Here is a 15,004-nt window from a genome sequence, read left to right as displayed (position 1 = left end):
ATTTATGGATTTTTTCTCGAAGTGACACAGCACCCGAGTTATGCTCGTTTTTTTTGCGAATTTTGGTACACCGCGCTCAAAAGTTTGCCCATCGCTTTTATAGGAGATGCAATCGAGTAGTGAGGAGAGGACATCCCTCCTATCTGCGTGCTCCCTCCTTATATAAACACAGTACAACACAATCTATAGAGTTAACCAGAGATTAGCGCTATCCATGGCAGATACTATTGACTACTGGGTGTCATTGTGAAAATAATTTAATATCATATGTTTTTTTCTGCCATGAATAGAGAAGGTTCAATAATCCACTTCCTTCAGAATAATAGCTTTTAGAAATCCGACTCCAACAATGACTGCGGCAGAAGCACTCCTATTGTTCCCAAGGAGAAGAGTTTTTGTACTTTATTAATTCATACGCTGGAATTAAAATTAATAGGAAGTAAAAACACATTTATACATTAGTTAAAAAATAAAAGTCACTAAAATGTTAACATAAAAAAAAGAAAAACAGCAAATAAAAAAATAGTCTAGTTGCTGATTTGTTTTCCCATTTAAGTGGCCACAGCGTGAGCCGTCTGTAAACACTCTGCGAACAGGCAGGAGGATTGTGTGCGGCTGCCCCCAGTGAGCCTCAATAGACGCGGGAGAATGGCGGGCTTTATTTCCTCACGTCCTCCGTGTGGTCTTGTTGCTCCTTCTCCAACCTCATTTCTTTCAATTCCTGCCTGTACTTCCGTTCGATAAAGCGCTTCTGATGAGCCATCTGGGGGAAGTTATCTGGGGAAGAAGAAGAATGACATCACCGATGCTGTGTGTGTTAGACAGGACTCTGCCGGCTAACCAAGACACCAAGAGATGAGGCTGTGCCTGCAGTGCCACAACAGAGGAGAGCGGGGGGGGGGGGGGGGGGGGGCAGAACCCCGAGTGCCAACACTATGGCATGGAGCGCAATCTACAAACTAGATCATCAAGTATTACATCTTGTGATAGACGCTCTATATTTAAGAAGATCGTTTCCCGGTGGGATAATGGTGGGTTCGTGGCACAGAGTCCTAGAGGGAGAATATTTGTCTCGCAGCGCGCACAATTACATTTCTCACCTTATCTAAAAACTGTTGGTGAATATAGCTGCGTCTCTATAACATGCAGCAGCGCTAGCAAGTCTACCACGTCAGTGGGAGGTAAATGCAGAGCTCAGAAAGCGGACCTGACCAACAGTCCATACGAATCAGTCCCATGCAAACAGAAACGAGCAGCATGAAGAGTGCGGCAATTAAAGCGCATCCGTCTTGATGCTCCGTTATTTCTCCATAGACACAATACTATAATATGCATCTGGTCATGGAAGGTTTACTTGATCTACCTCAGGCCGCTTTCACACGGGCGACAGAATCGCTTGATTTTCTCGTGATGCGACAGCGCTACAAATAGTGTATGTGAGGCCCAGGCTTTCCTATAGGTTCCTTCATATTAGCGATGTTTTGTCTGACGCAAGGAAAAAAAATGGCGGCATGCTCTGATGTTTGGTAGCCCATGTTTTCCCTATGGAGCCTTCTTGTTTATTCGTATCTCGTGAACTAGCCATCTTTGGGAGATGCGATACGTTTCCATACCCTTAGAATAAGTCCTAGCTGCATCCCAGAAAAAAAAAAAGCAATACTTACCTAGCAAGCTTGATCCGGGTCCTCCCGCTGCTCTCCGGAGCTCCGCTGGGCATCCTGCAGTCCTTGTTCGTCCATTGAAGATCACTTCCTGGTTGCGGGATTCAAAAATCCTGCCTCCGGGAAGCGGTGGTTCTGATTGGTACATCCAGCGATGCTCAGCCAATCAATGCAGCATTCCATGAACCGATGCAAGTGCTATTCAGCCAATCAGGACCATCACTTCTTGGAGGCCAAATTTTTGAATCCCACAACCAGGAAGTGAACTTCTGTGGGCAAATGAGGACTGCAGGACACATGGGGGAGCTCCGGAGAGCAGCGGGAGGACCAGGACTGAGACTTTTAGGTAAGGATTCCCCTTTTTTTTTTTTAAGGGAATTCAGCTGGGCTTAACCTTCTCACAATAACATCATACAACTTTATTGCTGGCAGCAGCAAAGCGAGGCACGATTTTTCACAAGAAAAAAGCATCACTGATGCTACAAAATGGCAGGAATACGGCTGCGATATCTGCGCGATTTTGTAACGGCGATATCGCTGTCAGCCGTGTGAAAGAGGCCTAAAACTGCTACATTGTTAGGACCAAAACCCTGCAGAGCCTTTGTTGGCAGAAATACCTTCTACACAGGTGAATCAGCTTAACAGGTGTGTCCATACTGGCCGTACTTGCTGCGCACATAGTGCTGCGTCTGTGGCGGATTTATCCCTTGTATTGCAAAGAATGAAATCTTTGCTCAAATCTGCAGGCAGTATGGCATAGGCCCACACGTCAAAACACAAGGCCGCAGGCTGAACCCCGCCACCGCCCCGACGGCCGTGCAGCAATCTAACAGGCATTCCACTCACCCAATCTTCAGCAGCGGCCCAGCGGTGGCAGGGCAGAATCTGTGACCGCTGATCTCTCCCCCCAAAGTGTTTGCATGCGCCGTCCTGTACACAGCATGAACGCCAAGGGAAGAGGTCAGCGACCACAGATTCAGCAGCGCCGGTTGTCACCACAATGGAGCTACAAGCTGGGTGGGTGAAATGCCTGTAAGGATGCTGCAATAAGGGAGGGGGGGGGGAGGGGGGGGGAGAGGGGACGACTATTAGTACTGGGACTACTATGGGGTAACATTACTTCTGGGGCCACTATGGTAGCAATATTACTAGGAGGTCCACTGTGAGAGCACTATTACTAGGGAGGCCACTATGAGAGCACTATTACTAGGGAGGCCACTATGAGAGCACTATTACTAGGGGGGGCCACTATGGGAGCACTATTGCTAGGGGGGCCACTATGGGAGCACTATTGCTAGGGGGGCCACTATGGGAGCACTATTGCTAGGGGGGCCACTATGGGAGCACTATTGCTAGGGGGGGCCACTATGGGAGCACTATTGCTAGGGGGGCCACTATGGGAGCACTATTGCTAGGGGGGCCACTATGGGAGCACTATTGCTAGGGGGGCCACTATGGGAGCACTATTGCTAGGGGGGCCACTATGGGAGCACTATTGCTAGGGGGGCCACTATGGGAGCACTATTGCTAGGGGGGCCACTATGGGAGCACTATTGCTAGGGGGGCCACTATGGGAGCACTATTGCTAGGGGGGCCACTATGGGAGCACTATTGCTAGGGGGGCCACTATGGGAGCACTATTGCTAGGGGGGCCACTATGGGAGCACTATTGCTAGGAGGTCCATTGTGAGAGCACTATTACTAGGGGGGCCACTATGGGAGCACTATAACTTCAGGGGACACCATGGAGTTCACTATTACTGTGCAGTCTTACAACGACAATCGGTCCTTTGAAGGCAACTGTAAGGCTGATGTGGCCCCTGGTGAAAATGAGTTTGACGCCCCTGGTATAGGGCAATAGGATCTGAGCAGACTGATATGGATATTTCTAGGAAAACACTCCATATAATTTTCAGTCATTTAAGCTCCTTCTGGCTTTAGGCACCCAGTGGTCCTTCGCAATGCCTGACAGTTATCTCTGTATACACAGTACTACAGAGATCAGTCAATCCCTGATCAGACCCCCACTGGACCCCTAAGCCCGAGATGAACAGGGATATACATGAATAAAATACAAGTTATACTAAATCTTTTCCCACCAAGCGATTTATCAAACTACTCGTCTCCTAACACTCCCTAACGAGCCGCCGGCAGAATGACCTGTGTGTTCAATGTGATGGGTGGCCTTGAAGAATCACAGAATTCTGGACCCAAAAACACAACATTATGATGAAAGGTAGATTTACTTTAAAGCCCGTTACGTGAGCATCATAAGCCTTTCCTTAAAACCGAAAGTCAAAAAAAGGAAACTCACATTTTTCCAAGGCGTCCATAGCAGCTCCCATCTCAGCCTGCTGAATACTGCAAGATGTAAAAGAAAAAAAATCCTCCAATTAACCTAATTACCACCATCAGCTTTTTACTGAGCTTTTAAATCCTTTTAAGCGGCAATAAGACAAGAAAATGAGAAAGAGATACACAATTTTTCTTGAGGGTCTTTAAAAAAAAAAAAACTTCACCCATTTAAACGATACTTCTGATTGCTTTCTGCTTCCGACGAATTAGCAAACCATCAGATTCTTTGCGACTACTCGTAATATACAGATTTTCTCCTGTTTTCACAATTTCTAAACTTAGCCCACCAGCATGGAGATGCTGTTAATTGTTTTGTGTTTGAATAGCTTTAACGTGTCCCAATGCGCGAGGAGCGAGCGGCACTCTCCTAATGAAATACAGGAACGAGAAGGAGCGTGGAGCGGCCAATCTCTCCTTGGTAAACAGGCTGCACACGATTAGCCGCTCTTTACTCCCTTTTTGATTAATGAGAGTCAGCCAAGAAAACCTACATTACAAAAATCATCAACACACAAAATGAGGAGAAGAAGAAGAAAAAACATTCCCGGCCCCCACACAGAAGCGTTATTAATGGGTCCTGGCGAGGAGACCGAGTAAACAATGTAACAACATTCCTTCTGGAGAGGTAGAACAAATCTCAAGGAGGATTCAGTCACAGATGGGTAACAATAGGAGCTGTCAGAGACCGAGAAAGGGGATGCAACATGGATTATCTGTCAACCTTTCCTTCAAAGATGTCATGTCGTTACCGAAATCTGTGTGGCTTTCTCATATGTATGAAATGAGCTGAAAATACGGCTGATTTAAGCTAATTACAGCTGACATTGTAAACAAGTGGTAAGTTATTGTGTTCATCGTCAGTAACCAAGCAAATGACTTTGAGATTGTGGAGGTCCGGACAGGAACATAGGAGGAGAATCCTTTATTAATGTGCGATGCGGATTACTCCAGCGTTATCCATTAATCACACATAAAGAGAAAGCTCTTCAATTACCTCGGCCCTTTACCGCAGCCAATGCGTTCGCCTTTGAAATACACGGCGACCGTGTACGTCCGAGCATGAGAAGGGCCGACTGTTTGGAGAGTCCTGGAATGAAAAACAAAAAGAAACTTACTGAGCAGATTATGATGGACGACTACTAAATCTGGTGGAATCGTACACAGATTCACGGTTTGTACTACATGTATGCGGCTCAGTACACCGGCTTTACTTGTATCCACTTGTGGTTTCTGGTTGTCTCCGTGACGACTCAGAAATGGCCAATATGTAAACTTTGTGGAGTTGAATTCCTTCATTTGTGCTCTGGAGTGTGGTGAGGAAGAAGGTGGGCAGAGGAACGCAGTGAGATATAGCGCCATAGTTATTGGCAGGGGAGACATGGGTTTGATAAAAAGGGAAGGCTACTTGTAAGCTCCACATCATTTTATGCTAGTCCAATATGCATCGTCCATAGACTAGTAATTCTTCGCTGATGCACATCTAATATATAAGAGCCTACAGGCTTCTCCTTGCTCCCCACTATGACTCCTTTGCATGATCTTCGTTGGATGATGTTGGTGTCATTAGATTTGTGACATCCTCACCACCGCCGTAAAATCATAAACTTAGATTCTGATACATGGAGTGACCCGTCAGGCGAGGTCACAGCTACTATGTAAAGTCTAGTGGAGCTGCTGTGGTTACAACAACGTTCATATGCCAGGTCCCCAAAACGTGGAAGACCAATCCATGGATGGGGAAACAGTTAAAGCCGACTCCTCGCGTCCATCTAGTGATATACAATAGAGAAGACTTTTGAAGACAGAAATCTGTAAGAGACAGTGAGGCCATTCTAGGTCCAAGCTCACACTTTCTAGTCCTTTAGTGGGGCATATGGCGATGCAGACTCTGATATATAAACAAAAAAGCATGTACTGTAAGTAGATAAGAAAGTGAGCCTCGGGATAGAAGCCCCCCATGGGAGGGATGTTACCACGCTAAAAATGCATTCCATTTTGTGGAATTTATTAGTAGCAAAGACAAAAAAATCTGAGGAGCGGAGGGGGTCTTTACATAAAGCATTAACAGAAAAAGAAAAAGTGGAATTTATTTAAACCGGAAAAAAAGAAATCGTTTATATTGCTGATGACAACCAATCACAGCACTGCTTTCACTCTGACCACAAGGCCTGCAGGAAGACTGACAGAACCGAGGAAACAAATACCACAATGACAAGGATTAGATGCCTCGATAAGGAGAACCGTGTCTTAGTGTGGCTTTACACGGGGAAACGATCACCTGAATAGGCACTGGATAGAGCAAATGTCAGCTGATCCGTGTAAACATGGCCGCCAACCGATGAATGAGAATTTGTTCATTACTTACTTCGTTCAGCGCACCTAAACATATCGCTGGTTGATTAGTTATAGTCTGGTGTAAACAGGTAATCCTGGTCTTTCAACAACAAGCGGCCTACCTTGCCGAGAGGTGTGCGCCTCAAAAACAAATAACAGCCGGCTCCTGCCTTTATATATTATAGATATTTTGCCCTCCCACTTAACGCTCATCGGCTCCTGAAAGCACAAATACGTGTGAGCGGTCCTCGACTGAACAGTCCCTGCTGGTCTTTGAGAGAACTCTCACTGTCGCGGTCTCTGGCTGGATGTGGCTTTCATACACGTTGCTGTGGCCTCTCGCTGGTTGGGCATTCAACAGAACAGTGGTATCCCCAACCAATGAGCATGTGTTGGCGAAGGGTTCGAATTTACAAATTCACATGCCGTAGAATCTCCTGCCCTCTAACGAGCTGACAGACAATATTTTGGCCCAATGATTAATGCAGTGATCAGAAATTGAACACCGAGTAAACAATGAACACAGACAGTCATCTGCACGAATTAGCGACTATTCATAGATAGTTGTCCCATATAACGCCATCTTTATGACTGTTCACCAATTGCTTTTTTTCTACCGTTACACTGAGGAAAAACACTTTGTAGGTTAAAAACCGACATTAAAGACATCACAGATGAGTAACAACTATTAGGCAAACTAACAAATGCCCACGGACGGATTTCCGCTGCGTGAAGCGTGATGGAAATCTGCTGCGTAACACCGCGGCTGTTAGGTTGTATCGGACCTAATAGCTCAATGTTCACGCTGCGGAATTCCACAGCGTTAAATAACTCGCCCCATGTCCTATTTGCCGCGGGAAAACGCGTGGCCGGCTTCCATTGTAGTCAATGGAAGCCGGCCGTCACCCTATACTTCTGCTGTAGCACAGCGGAAGTATCGTGTGAATATGCTTCCCCGCCCATCGCGTCAAATGACACTACTGGCGCGTCATGCGGGACTCTAACAGGGGATCCGGGAGGTGAGTATGGGGTCTTTGGGGGTGCGCCGTGATGGATTCCACTTGCGGAGCCCATCACAGCCGTGGGCATGAGCCCTAAGAGAGACCAAATAATATTGGGAAGTTAATAAAATGGTGGAAATCCTTCTAGAGCAAACAGAATCTCCTTTCACACTCCGTGATCCTCGTTGGGCCAGTGAGGTCGCCGCAGGCTCGTCCGCTCTCATGCGGCCCGTGTAGGCAGGCAGATTCATTGTGGACTCCTTCGATGAGAATCGTTCAGTATCGTTTAGGGTCTCACATAAGTGAATGTGAAGCAGTAAACGGGTGGTGATTAAACCGAACGAGCAGCCTAGGCGCCAACAACGATTCTCTGCCTGCGACGAGCCAGAAGCGCACTATTGTCATTCGTTATTAAGTCGCTGGCTCAGGTTTAGGCAGGACGATTATCGGCCACTTTGGTTCAAGTGAATGATAATTGTTTTGTCTAAGAGCACCTTAAGGTCACTGGAGGCCCAATAAAGGATTCTTCAGCACTCACTTGTACAGGGGGATGTCCGGCTCTTTGCCTTCCGTTCTCAGAGTCAGACAACACTGCTGAAGCTGCGACTTCGGATCATTCCAGTCTTGATTTAAAATGAACTCCTATAGACCAAAGAGAATGGAAGAAAGGGTCAGCTCTAAACAGTGCTTGATCGTCTCAGACCATAGAAGAGCCTCCTGGTCAGATCTATGGGAACAGAGACCTTCTGCTATTAGGTCCTGCCGGAGCTCAGCTAGCATCCATCACGGCCGGACACCACAACTCCCAGCCAAACAAGTTGTGATTAATGTGCTCTGTCATACTGTTCCCGGCTGCCATGGCTGACCGCTCCATGTGTCTGCTGCACAAGTGCCTGACTCACTCGGCGCTGCCCCCTGAGCTGGCCGGCTCTTCTGAAAACTGATTTCCTAGATACTTATTGCCCCCCGGAGGGTTTTTGAAGAAGGTTATCTTTTTGCCTTGCCAATCAATCTGCATTGAACTTGACTAAAGCATAAATCCCATATTCTGCTACCACGGAAGTGATTTAACCCTTTCATAACGGTCAGAAACAACAAATGACTATTTTGTATTTAGGGGCCGACCACACTGACACATGTTCATCCTGAAACGCACACAATTCTTGGTCCAAAAGATAGATGCAAACGTAGCATTTCACAGATCCATAGGCTACAATGCTTTAAGTGTAGTCACATGCATATTATATATACATACACACACTGACAAAAGTATTTGGACGCTGCATGTTTTTCAGAAAAAGTGCTCCATTCCTCTATGTAGTAACGTGTCCTTCTGCGTGTATTGCAGCGGCGACACGTCCAGGCGTACTCTCCACAAGCTCTGTAAGTCCGCGCAGGAATAGCCGCCATTCCCCCCTGCAAGGCTGTGAGAAGAGATTGTTGTGAGGATGGGCGTGGGTGGCGGTGTCGTACCGGTTGCCCCAGTCCGTCTCACAAGTGCTCGATCGGATGAATCGATAGTTATTACAAAAATGAGCAGCTTTTTATTTTCCCCATGGCCTTCCCAGCATACCGTGCGGCAAACTCAGTATTTGCATATTTGCTGATTCTCTGCAGTGTCCAAATACTTTTGCCCGTATAGTGTCTGTGTGAATATATATTATATAATATATATGGGTTTCTTTTATAAACATTGCACTCAATAAAGGACGTACGGAAATGTCTGGCCGTATACTTAACATGTACTTTTTTTGTGATCGGGGGTGTGGGGGGGGGGGGGGGGCTGAACTACAAAACTTTTTTATAGAGAAAAAAAAAAAGTTTACAGTGGAAAACGTATATGCTTTTCTTATGAAAAACAGATTAAAAAAAAACACATATAGTACATATGATTTTAAAAATATGCTTAAAACTCCTGCGTTTTTAGGCTTTTTCCCCATGTTTTCATATATGTTTCTTGTAAATGTAGATGTAACTGCCGGTGTGGACGGCCCCTTTAACAGCGGACGACAGTAAGTAGTTGTTACTAAATGTCATTTACCTTCAGTCTGGGGAAGAAGCAGACATTCATAAACGTGTGAACGTATTCCAAGTCCTTGTCGATATAAAGTGCAGCAATAAAAGCTACAGGTAGAACACAGAGGTTAATACCAACACTCAGATGGCAGCAAGAGGAACACTAATAAAACAAAGCAGCGCTGGACACATTCTAGCAGGGTGGAATTAAGTAGTTGGGGCACTGAGTGCTTATAGATGCCATGCGGCAAGGAGGACGGAGCAGAGCTGATGAATAGGAGAATGGAACCACTTATACTATTCTGACAAAGAAATGGATTGTAGCATTAAATATTTATGCCCGAGTCGCCAATGCACTACTGGTCGGACCCGTGTAGCTGCTCATTACACAGCACGGTCTAATTCTCTTCATACCATTTGCTTCCACTTCACATGGTGACAGCAGAACACTCTGCTACATGAGCAAACATTGGTTTTTCTGGTATTATTTACATGGAAGAACACAGGCTTTATACCTTAATGTACCTAGAGGAACCCACATGAGACATTAGCATATGGTTCTTAATACACATCCAGCTGCATTCGCCTCCAATGTACGTCACCGCGCCGCTGCCCCAACACACAGTAGCCGGAGATCATTCTGCACCGCTACATAAGATTACAATAAATCTGCAATATCCCCAAATATCGGCCAGAGACTATAATCTATAAAACAATTAGCTGCGAGGAAATAATAAAACATTAAAGATGCATCACAAGGCCCGTCCTGCAATCATTTGATGGAATGCGCTGGGCTTGAGGAGACATTAATAAAGCATGTGCTCTAATGTCCCCCGTCCGGGAAGGCATGTGGCCGATTAGATTAGGACCGTGGACAGGGCACCTCCAGGACTTCTGCAGGCTCCAATCCGGTGACATCAAGGAAGCAGACGTCCGAGCCGGCGGTGATCTAACCAGAGCCATCTCTGGTACGACAGGGGTAATTACAAGCAGCCGCTCTCTACACTAGCTGCGTCATGGCACAAGATACATTAGGCTTATTGCTGGGATGTAATTTGTTGTAAATCTGACAAATGATGTTTTATCGGCCTCCTGTCAGCTTTACAGACGGACGACTATTGTTACTACATACAGATACAATGTAAAGAGTGAAAACAAGACTACAATCTATTAACAACACTTGTAGTCATTATCATAACTTGCAGAAAACTTTGCAAGGGGGTATCCAAAAACTGATAGCCCAACGTCAGGACAGGCCGTCAGTATCTGATTGGTGGTGGGCCGCCATCGTCTGTAGTACTCAGAATGGCCGTTATAGACAGTAGGACATTCGGATTCCTCCCAGGATCGTGCACAGATGTAGACATTGAAGATTCTGCACCCCTCGCACCAGCAGTGTGGCCCCGTGAGATCCGTCCGAAGAGCTACTGACCTCCGTATGTTACATGTCAGGTTCTATATTAGCAGTATATTATATTTACGTACATTCGAGCAGGTCAGCCAAGGTTTTGGTCCTGAGGGCCACCGGTCTCTTGGTCTTATCATTGGCGATGGCAAACTCCTGCATACCCAGCTCTTCTGCTACCTTGGCCTGCGTCCGGTTGTTCACCAGTGAACTGCGCAGCAGCTGCAAAGTACACAGCGAATTAGATAATGAGGGGACATAAAAATACGGCAACGGAATCCAAAATTCTGACATCGTAAAAAATGAGACCACTTAAGATCAGCTTTTAGTGTTCTTTAGAGTAAGTATGCGTCTTCATAACTCAAGCGTATTCCCTAGTCCCAGCCAAAACACAACAATGGCACTAACAAGCCTATCATGGGATTTTAAGGTATTAGCATTTCCCCTAATTTATGAACACTTTCCGGCTTAAATTCTGCATTGCTGACTGACTGATCATTTTGTTGAGAGCGTCTCCTCCAGCGCCGATCGCTCATTATTTCTAAAGCCATTCCTTTATTAAATCTGTTCTCCTCAAACTGTCACTCTGAAGGTATTTTAGACAGATTAGGGCACCCAATGTTACATGAAAGATAAATGCTCATTGTGAGTAATAAGAACTTTCTCTCTCAGATCTTGACGGTGTCAGTCATGTTTGACAGGATTCGGTAATTATAGTTCAGGATAAGATTTCTTCTAGACCTCCAATGTGCCTAACTTGTTCATCACGTGTACCTTATATGTGTGTGATGTGAAGGCGTCTGAAGGATCTCATCCAAATCACAGCCACAGAAGAGGGACATAAAGTGCACAATTCTGTATATACTGACACTTGGATTTGTAGCAAAATATGTCAAAGAAGATGAATCTGTACATTCAGGTACAATAAAAGACAAATGCTAGAGGAAGCCGGACACCCAGAATGTAGAGCTTCACTACGGAGCATCCTAGCGTAAGTGGGGTTGGTTAGTATGGCATGGGCACTACTAGTCAAGGCACTCCTTTGAGCATCAGTAACATAGTATGCTAGGCTGAATGAAGACAATGTCCATCTAGTTCAGCCTGTCTGTCTGTCCTCTTCCCCCTTGTTGATCCAGAGGAAGGCAAAAGGGACCCAGACTGGTGGACTGTTAAAGTAATCCCTTAATTTAGGTTATACTCAAGGGACATTGTAGCCTAATTATTATTCGATGCATTGGAGAAGAGAATAATGAGAAACACTGAAGTGATGTTTCCAAACTCTTCTGTTTTAGGCCCAATGTCCACTGGCGGATCCGATTTGCGGAAAATCTACAAATTAGGTCACCCATAGGCGTCCGCAAGTGAAATGAAGCGTGCGGATTAGCGGACCTTATGGTCTGGAAAAAAGATCACAGCATGCTCCATTTCACTGCGAATCCCGCACATACGACCTCCATTGAAGTCAATGTAAGCAGTGCGATTCGCCGCCTGTCTGCAAGCCGCAAATTCCGTGGGAAAGCAGGAGTTTAAAAAAATAAAACCAAACTCCACTGCGACCAGCACTTCTGTACACCTCCACAGTAAAGAGGAGAGAAGACCTACAGAAGACCCGGACGGGTAAGTAGAGGTCACGCAGTGTCCTCTGCCATGGGATGAATTTTGCTGTGGGCTCCCGCATGCCGAATCCGATCAGCCCGTGGACATGAGACCTTATTGTTACAATGTAAGAGTTTATATAATTTAATAACCCCTACAAGGTAAACAATTCAAATGCTTCTCATTACAAAGGTTAATTGTGACAAAGCTGCATACTCAGCATCTGAAACCCCACTAGTAAGACTACAATACATGTCTTTTGTATATGTACGTCTTGCTATCGCACAAATATTATACACACAACACTACTGCATTAAATATCATTCATTATTCACATGGACCCTCATTGATCATCTCTTGATGACCTACCCTGAGGATTGGTCATCATCTGTTTACTAGTGCTGGAAAACCTCTTCAAGAATAGTTTTGGAAGCGGTTAGGTGGTTAAAGAGGTTGTCAAGAAAAAGAGGTCTGCTTTCTTCCACAAAAAGCATCATACCTGCCCATAGGTTGTGTGGGGTATTGCAGCTCAGTCTCGTTCACTTACCTGCAATACCAGACACATCATCTGCATGATATACCTTAAGACAGGGACATTGTATAAGGAGCGCATTTAGAATACATCAACATATGTAAGGAATTAAAAGGGGTTGTCCGCCGCCGAAACTGATTTTTTTTCCCCCCCCATGAATGCCCTGTAGAGGAGAAGCATCACACACAACAGCTTTACCCATAAAAAAACTATATTTTGCTCACCTTTTTATTCCTTTCCTTCCCTTCATAAAGCTTGTCTGAAGGATTTTTCAAAGATGGCGCCGCTGGGTAGTTCCCATGATGCACTGCTGCCTTTCTCTCCTCAGTGCGCGCTCCCGATGACACCGGTCACATGACTGGAGGATCGGCGTCATGCACGCTTTACTGCTTTGAATGGAGCCGGCCGGACCCATTCAAAGTAATGAGAGAGCAGGGAAGGGCAGTGCGATCTGCTTTTACTGCTGTGACAGCTGTAGCAAGAGTTTCCTTCATCTCCCCGGCATGTCCTCTCATCACTGGACACTGGGACAACAGTGATGAGGGGACATGCTGGGGAGATGAAGAAATCTCCTGCTACAGCTGTCACAGCAGTAGGAGCAGATCGTGATCTCTAGCAACACTTTCAATAGCAGACGATGGTCTGCTATTGAAAGTGAAAGTAGCACCAAGCATGCCCTACACACACACACACACACACACACACACACACACACACACACACACACACACGCCCACCCCCCTCCAGTACCCCCCCACAGCCCCCCCCCTTCACAGTGCCCACACACAATGCACCCCCCCACAATGACCCCCCCCACTCGGCATCTGACAGCCCGGCCGCCGGGCACTACTAGCACTCCTCCCCCCCCCCCCCCCCGCTGCATCTGACAGCCCGGCCCCCACCAGCACCCCCCATCCCCCCCCCCCCCTTCAGGTTCTTACCTTACCAAGAACATCCAGCAGCAGCGCGTCCCCTGCAGGCAGACCAGAGCTTCCCAGTCACTGAAGCTCTACTGCACATGTGCAGTAGAGAGAACAAGCAGGAAGCAAGAAACGCGTCCCCAACGTCCAGTCAAGACCTGGAGCCGGCCCGACAAGAAGAACAGAAGACTTGTCGTAACCATGGACGACGGAGGAGCAACACGGGGGGGGGGGGGGCACCCCTAAAGGTAAGTCAATAACTTCTGTTTGCATCATTTTCCATGCACAATGTATATTACAAAGTGCATGGAAATGGGCAAACAGAAGTAATGAGATGTAATGTTTCTGGCCGGACAACCCCTTTAAGAGGCTCATAAGTCATTTTCTTTATCTATACAATATGTGAAAAAAAGCTTCACTCCGACTCCTCACAGTAAGTGTATTACAAATGATAGAATCTCAACAACCAATCAGAAACAATAATCCCACTTTGTAAAGTCGGATTACAAAATATTGTATAAAATGCAAAAACTAGAAGAAAAAATATCCAAAAAACGTCCAGACTGCCTAATCCAAACTCCTACAGTGACCGAAGCAGAAACAATTCAGCTAATGTGACTCTCCATGCTGAGGGACATCCGAAAATGTGATTGTTCCCAGTAAGAGAAACCAAGTCATCTTGTAGATCTGATACCTTTTAACGACTAACAAAAATACATGGTGTTATATTGAGCTTGCGAACCCCTCGGGCTCTTCGTCAGGCTAAAATGAAATGGATCCGAAGATGTATGCATATTTATACACACGTACTTATGACAAGGCACAGACACGATGCGATTAATTTGCACCTAACAGAATAGTCCAAGTAAGGGAGTGAAGGTTTTATGGTCCCTGGGTTAGTGAATGCTGGGAAAACACCACATTGTACATAAAATCATTGGGTTTTAAATACTTTTATTAAACCTTCAGAAAGCCCCGTCCGGCAGACAGGAACCTCTCACTCCCCTCCGCTGTATGCAGATAACATACATAAATTCACCGCACATCACAAGGCCGCAGCCTGGGAGCAAATCAGAAAAAGGAGGTTTATTTCATCAGTCCTGTTGGTTAATCCTAAAATGCAGACCTTGTGGATGACAACAGCAATATAATCCTGCGATCCGCATAGGTTTTAATGAAAAAAA

At 45.9% G+C, this 15,004-nt stretch overlaps 1 protein-coding gene across 1 annotated transcript in view; it reads right to left on the bottom strand.

Moving 5' to 3' along the window:
• Positions 1–371: 371 nt before the first annotated feature.
• DROSHA (drosha ribonuclease III) overlaps positions 372–15,004 on the bottom strand; it is a 263,840-nt gene continuing 249,207 nt past the window's right edge. Inside the window, exons 27-32 of the mRNA XM_066579186.1 lie at positions 10,853–10,994; positions 9,393–9,475; positions 7,890–7,993; positions 5,011–5,103; positions 3,976–4,022; positions 372–777 (exon numbers count right to left, since the gene is read on the bottom strand). Coding sequence (XP_066435283.1) covers positions 659–777; positions 3,976–4,022; positions 5,011–5,103; positions 7,890–7,993; positions 9,393–9,475; positions 10,853–10,994 — 588 coding nt within the window. The 3' untranslated portion in view covers positions 372–658. The remainder of the gene's footprint in view (positions 778–3,975; positions 4,023–5,010; positions 5,104–7,889; positions 7,994–9,392; positions 9,476–10,852; positions 10,995–15,004) is intronic.

The sequence above is a fragment of the Eleutherodactylus coqui genome, chromosome 9 (genome assembly GCF_035609145.1).
Source record: "Eleutherodactylus coqui strain aEleCoq1 chromosome 9, aEleCoq1.hap1, whole genome shotgun sequence".
Lineage (NCBI taxonomy): Eukaryota > Metazoa > Chordata > Amphibia > Anura > Eleutherodactylidae > Eleutherodactylus > Eleutherodactylus coqui.
Note: the sequence above shows the minus strand (reverse complement) of the source record. Positions and strands in the feature narration are given on the sequence as shown.